The following is a 6,658-nucleotide window of genomic DNA, read 5'->3' as shown; positions in this document are numbered from 1 at the left end:
TAGGATCTCTTGAAACTTTTAAAAATACCATATAGCATTGTTAACTATAGTCATCATGTTCATTGCATGATTTTTTAAAAACTTGTTTCTGGTAAATTCTCAATCTAGGAGAGAGATCAGCCTGCCTGCCACCTATTTTTTGTTTTATTGAGGCATAGCTACACTCATTCATTTATATATTGTCTATTTCATGATATCAGGTCTTAGTTGAATAATTGCAACAGACTGTATATCCACTCCCAAGCCTAAAATATTTACTATCTGGCCCTTCACAAAAATATTTGTCAACTACTTATCTAGGCTGGTCATCAGACGAAAGATTCCTGGATCTTGCCTCTCCACCAAAACAAATCTCTGATATACTGAGCTGTATCACAATCAGTAGATGAAGAGTTCATAGGTACATCCAGCCATGTGGCTCAGTGGTTGACCTATGAACCAGGAGGTCATGGTTTGATTCCCAGCCTGGGTTGTGGGTTCAATCCCAAGTGTGGACCATGCAGGAGGCAGCCGATCAATGATTCTCTCTCATCATTGATGTTTTTATCTCTCTCCCTCTCTCTTCCTTTCTGCAATATATATATATTAAAGAGTTCACAGGCGTGATATTATTCATATAGAATATATGCATAGTTAGATTGAAGAGCCTATATCATTGGCCCCGCCTCCATTTTATTCCAAGTATAAGAGTGGGTCTTCAGGCAAGGTATTGATTAAAGATTTATGTGAACTCAAGCATAATTGGCCAGGCATACAATTGAGACCTCTTTAAAACATACAAAACAAAGCAAAAAACATGGTCATTATTCATTTTTAATCCTCAATAAAAAGAGACAGCATGGAAAGTCCATTGTTTAAGAGCTAACTGTTCAAGATTCCAATTCAGAGGATTCAGTATCAGGCTATTTTCTTTTTTTTCTATTAATGTCAATTTGTTGAGTGAATATTATTGAGTGAGTTTAGTGTTTTCCTTTTGTTGAAAACAGTATTTTGTTTACATGGAGACTATTTATAAAGAAATATAGAATGGACTACATTCACCTTTTTATAAGAGTGGCAGTAGCAGAAGACCTTTATCTGGCTTTGTGAATAGAGCAGATCAAAGGTAACTGTTCAGGTATTTCAGATGTATTATTCTTTGTTGTGAAATATTATAAACCATTTTGCACCATTCTAGAGTGTTTGAATTGACATTTGCCTTTGGTTTATGTCCTTGAATTCTTATCCTGACATAACAGCAGCCAATTTTTTTCCCTACTGGCAATAAAAGAGGAAATATCCGCCTCATTTTAAAAAGCTGCCATGCTCATTTGATAAAATGTCTTTAAACTATTGTCAACTATCTGCATATCCAAATTATATCTCAGTAAATTTAAAAGCAACACAAGTGGAAGTGAAAATTTCAGTATTAAATGTTTTAAATATAAAAAATAAACTTTAGACTTATTTATTTCAATGGAATTAATTCATTTTCACATAAGTATTTGGAATTTTCATGATTGTGTTAAATTAATTGTTTGAGTAAAGGCTGCTATTAGGTATAAATAGGTGCCTATTTTTTTTTTTTTAGTTGAACCTGGCTGTGGATGAGCAGAAAGAGAAAATTACGGAAAAAATCATTCTTTCTATGACAGCAAAAGAACTCCATAAGGCACAGGAAGAAGTAAGGAACTTGCTTTTTAAACTATATTGTAACATCACAATGAACACTAATTTTAGAATTAAGACAAATTTTACTTGGGTCTGATGGTGAACCAAATAACTATATATAGTTGCCTGATAACCACATAATGGAAAAATTTATCAAAATCATTTTATTGATATAGGAAGCTTGAAAAATAATTATATACTTGAAAGATTAAATTATATTGTAATTTTCTGAAAAATATTTCTGAATGCTTCTCATAAAAATATCGATTTAGGAAGTTATTACATGTGACTAGAATCTGAAAATTATAAAATGCACTAGCAGGAAAACCATTAAAATTTTGTTGGACTTTAAATAAATACTAAATCTTATTTGTATTTTCTGACTTTCTATGAGTAGAATTATTATTATGAATTTGAGAAACGCTAACAATGTTTTCTGTTATCAAGGAAAAACTGTCGTTTACAAATGTCAGGTCTAAGTGAGCTAACTATAAGATTCTATTGTCAATATTGTAAGGAAGAACCATTAAGGCAAACCTTCTTCTCTCCAGAGCTCATGCTGTGAAGCTGACAGCATCATCGTCCATAAATGAAATTTTAATACAAAATTAATGTTAGATAAAAGGGGACAATGATCTTTATGTAGTTTTCTGAAATACAAAAGCATTTAATCTTTCTGAAACTAGATGATGGTTTTGCCCATTTCCATGTGCCACTGTCAGTAAATAAAATCTATAAGCAACTTAAAGAATAAGATAGTGTCAATACTTAAAAATTAAACTTTCATGTAACTCTCTTGACATTTTAGCAAATAAATCTAGGCAAGGTTTAAATTTTTTAGTATTTTCTTATTTTGATTATATCTCTTTTGTTAACTATGTATTTTACAATAGATTAAAAGGTACAATGCATTTTCCTGAGTGAATTCGTCTTACATTAGCAACTACATTAATATTTAGGAGTTATATATGTCTAGTATTAAAGACTATATTGCAAACATGGATTGGTAATCTCAGTAGAAAATATCTCATAAGAAAAATTCAAAGATGTAACAAATACAATTGTATAGATTTAAGTTATAGTTCTCATTCCACTTAATATTAACAAGTTAAAAGAGAAGGTTTTTAATGATAAATTTTAAAATGTTGTCCTCTATTTATTTTAAAAATGTTCTTTATTACAGTTGGAGAGATTTATTATATTTTTTAAGTAAGTTTAAAATGACTCTATCATGTATATTGGTATGGTAAACTTTAGAAAATGAAAATAAATATCTCTAGTGTAATTATAATTATATCTATAACACAAATTATCATTAGAGAGAAATCGGAAATTTAGAAAATGAAAAAATAAAAATATGTACACCGATAATAATTTAATAAAAAAATAATTTAGCAGAGAAAAAAATAAAATAAAATAAAAAATGAAAAAATAAAGTATTTTCTGCCTTTTAAATATTATAATTGTTTACTCTTTGATATTTTATGCAAAATTACAGCTTCAATGATCATTATACTAAATATATAATTTTGAATGCTACTTTGCTAGCCAAACTGGAAATGAAAATTATTTTTTTAACATTTTAAAAACCTAAATTAAACATCCTAAAACCTGAGACTTAGAATTCTGCTTCCTATAGTTTTATCTTAAAATCTGGTTTGATTTCATGTAATTTTTCCACATGAAAACTGGGAGTAATAATAATATATTCATCATCAGACCACTTTGAGGTAATGACTTATGTTAAACTACATCAAGCTTTTAGAAAATGGTCTACTGGAAAGCTGCATGTAATTTATTATTGTTGGTTTAAAAGTGTGTTGTTCCAGGTTATCTAGAAGTAAATACCTAAGTGTGAATAAATTGTATGTATTTTATTAGAAGAACTGCCTATGAGAGAAAATGGGGAGAGCTATGGGTGATGCTGGGAGATATATTTGAGCACCAGGAAAGAAAGAGGAAAGGAAGACTGAATGGAAGCATCCTAAACTGTTGTGCAGTCTAAGGAAGGTTCAGCAAAGCTGGTGGTGTATCCTTAAGCCAAAATTATCTAAAGAGGAATCCTATGACTTGGTCTTCTCAGTCATTGGTACCAGCTTGGTGATGGATTTCAGAGCACAGTAGTTGGGACTCTTAGATAATTATGCTCCTATAGTTAGAGGTCAGTAAAACACATTCTTTTTTTTTTTTTTTTAATAAATCTTTATTGTTCATATTATTACAAATGTTCCTCATTTTTTCCCCCTCCATTGCTCCCCTCCACCAGGTTCCCACCCCACCCTCTGTCCTTTCCCCACCCCCCATTGTCCTCATCCATAGGCACATAGTTTATGTTCAGGTTCTTCCTGCACCCTCCCAGCCCCTTTTCCCCGAGAATCATCAGTCCACTCCCCTTCCATACCTCTGATTCTATTATATTCACTAGTTAATATTGTTCATCAGGTTTTTTTAATTCCCTTGGCTTTTTTCACTTGTTGATAGTTACATATTTGTTGATCATAATTTTTATCTATATCTTCTTCCTCTTCCTAAAGAACACCCTTCAGCAATTCATATAATTCTGGTTTGGCGGTGATGAACTCCTTTAGCTTTTTTTTATTTGTGAAGCTCTTTATCTGGCCTGGATTCTGAGTGATAGCTTTGCTGGGTAGAGTATTTTTGGCTGTAGGTTCTTGCTATTCATCACCTTGAATATTTCTTGCCATTCCCATCTGGCCTGATGGTTTCTGTTGAGAAATCAGCTGACAATCAAATGGGTGCTCCTTTATAGGTAACTACCTGCTTTTCTCTTGCTGCTTTTAATATTCTTTGTCTTTTGCTCTTGGAATTTTAATTATGATGTGTCTTGGTGTGATCCTCTTTGGATTCCTTTTGTTTGGGGTTCTGTGCGCTTCCTGGACTTGTAAGTCTAATTCTTTCCCCAGGTGGGGGAAGTTTTCTGTCACTATTTCTTCCAGTATTCTTTCAGTATCTTGCTCTTTTTCTTCTGGGACACCCATAATTCTGATGTTGGTTCATTTGAAATTGTCCCAGAGGTTTCTTACACTATCTTCAACTTTCTGGATTCTCTTATCTTCTTGCTTCTGTGCAGGAGTGTCCTCTGGCTCTTTGTGATCCAAATCTTTGACTTGATTCTTGCGATCTTCCATTCTGTTTTTAGGACTCTATATAATATTTTTTATTTCAGACAATGTATTTTTTATTTCTAGTTGATCCCCTTTCATATCCTCATAGGTCTCATTTATTTTATCAGCCTTTTCTAGGAAATTCTTGAAAAACCTTATAAGTGTGGTTTTGAACTCTATGTCCAGTTGCTTCTTGTCCTCCATTTCTTTTGTTTGTGATCTGTTTCCTTGTCTCGGCATTTTCACAGCTTCCCTGAGTTGGTAGGATGGCTTTGTGTGCTAAGGTGTCCTATATGGTTCAGTGGGTCAGCCTCCCAGTTACTTGAGGTGGACAGTCTTGGTGTAGCCCTTTGTGGGCTGTGTGCAGTCTTGTTGTTAAGCCTTGCTTGATGTTGGTATCCTGGGAAGTGTTGATCTTCAAGCCAATTTGCTATGAGGATCAGAAGTGTCTCAGCTAGGAGGGTTTCTGTATTCCACTTGGATGGAGCAGAGTCTCGGGGTGGCAAAGCCAAGCTTTGGTGAATCCCACAGGATTGGTTGCAGGCAAGCGCACCTGTTTGGTATAGGCGCAAACAAGCTTTGGATTCCTGTCTGTCCCTTCCTAGTAGAGTCCTATTTGTGGCAAATGAAAAAGCTAGCCACTGGAAGGGCTTCTGTGCTCCGCTTGGATGGGGCAGAGTCTTGCTGGTGCAGACAAGCTTTATTCAGCCTCTCCCTACGAGGGTCTGGTTTCTGAGTCCTGCAGTAAGGCCACTGGCTTCACACACCTCCAAGAGATCTCTGCCCACTGCCTGACAGTCTGGCCTCTCCCTGTCTGGGGCCATCTATCAGAGCAATAGGGTGGTTCTGTTTTCCTCCCGAACAAGAAAGCTAACCACCGAGCATTAGCTGTCTGCCCTCTCTGTGCACAGGGAGTAAGCCAGTAGTAAGCTCAGCCCACCCTCTCTGCGGTCGGTCCGCAAGCAAGCCAGCAGCAAAGGCCGCCTTTTCACGCACACAGTTCTCCGCACCTTCACAGTTCCTGAGGTTCAGCGTGCCTTCTCTCTTCTTCCCAGATGGTAGAGCCTTTTCTTAGCCATCCGTCCGGTACTTCAGGGCGATGTTTCCCCTGTTTTCTAGTTCTAAATTCAAATTTGTTATGGTAGGCTGCATTCAGGTGTCTTCCCTATGCCACCATCTTAGTTTCTCCCTTGGCAGTAAAACACATTCTTATTGCTTCCTGAAAAGATATAGTTGACACCATCCTTGTTACCATCAACATAGTCAAGTAGGTGATATAGACATTTAAAATATTTATATTTTTAATCACCTCTTTCCTCATGTGTAGATGAGGATGTTAGATTCTTGAATCAGCCTAAAGTCCATAAGGGACCTATGGTCAGAAATAAGATGTATATACTTCCTAGCATTAGTCTAGGAAACTATTAAAAAGTTGAGAGTAATTGAAGTGGTAGGAACAAGAGGTGGTACACACATCAGGTTTCCTGGAAGTTACACTGCAGCTTCCACATCAAGAGATACTGAATTTTGCTCACAAGTCCCCATATTTTCTCATCTTCATTCATTTAAGTCTGGGTTATATTCATTTTTTAAAATTAATTTATTTATTAAGGTATTACATGTATCCTTATTCCCCTTTACTCCCCATCCTCCCTTCCCCCCCCCCCCCCCCCCCATGCCCTCACCCCCGTTGTCTGTATCCATTGGTTAGGCTTATATGCACACATTCAAGTCCTTTGGTTGATCTCTCCCCCTTACCCTCCTCCCCCTCCCCCATATCTTCCCTCTAAGGTGTGATGGTCTGATCAATGTTTCTCTGTCTCTGGATCTGTTTTTGTTCATCAGTTTATGTTGTTCATTATATTCTATAAGTGAGTGAGATC

The 6,658-nt window shown here is 35.5% G+C and overlaps 1 protein-coding gene across 1 annotated transcript in view; it reads left to right on the top strand.

Annotated features, from left to right (window-relative positions):
* The window catches only part of DCDC1 (doublecortin domain containing 1), a 287,695-nt gene that overhangs the window by 113,361 nt on the left and 167,676 nt on the right, over positions 1-6,658 (top strand). The window contains exon 9 of the mRNA XM_084894634.1: positions 1,571-1,663. Coding sequence (XP_084750760.1) covers positions 1,571-1,663 — 93 coding nt within the window. The remainder of the gene's footprint in view (positions 1-1,570; positions 1,664-6,658) is intronic.

This window comes from Pipistrellus hanaki, assembly GCF_964339955.1.
Source record: "Pipistrellus hanaki genome assembly, chromosome: 9".
Taxonomy (NCBI): Eukaryota; Metazoa; Chordata; class Mammalia; order Chiroptera; family Vespertilionidae; genus Pipistrellus; species Pipistrellus hanaki.
This window is presented reverse-complemented; position numbering and strand designations above follow the sequence as displayed.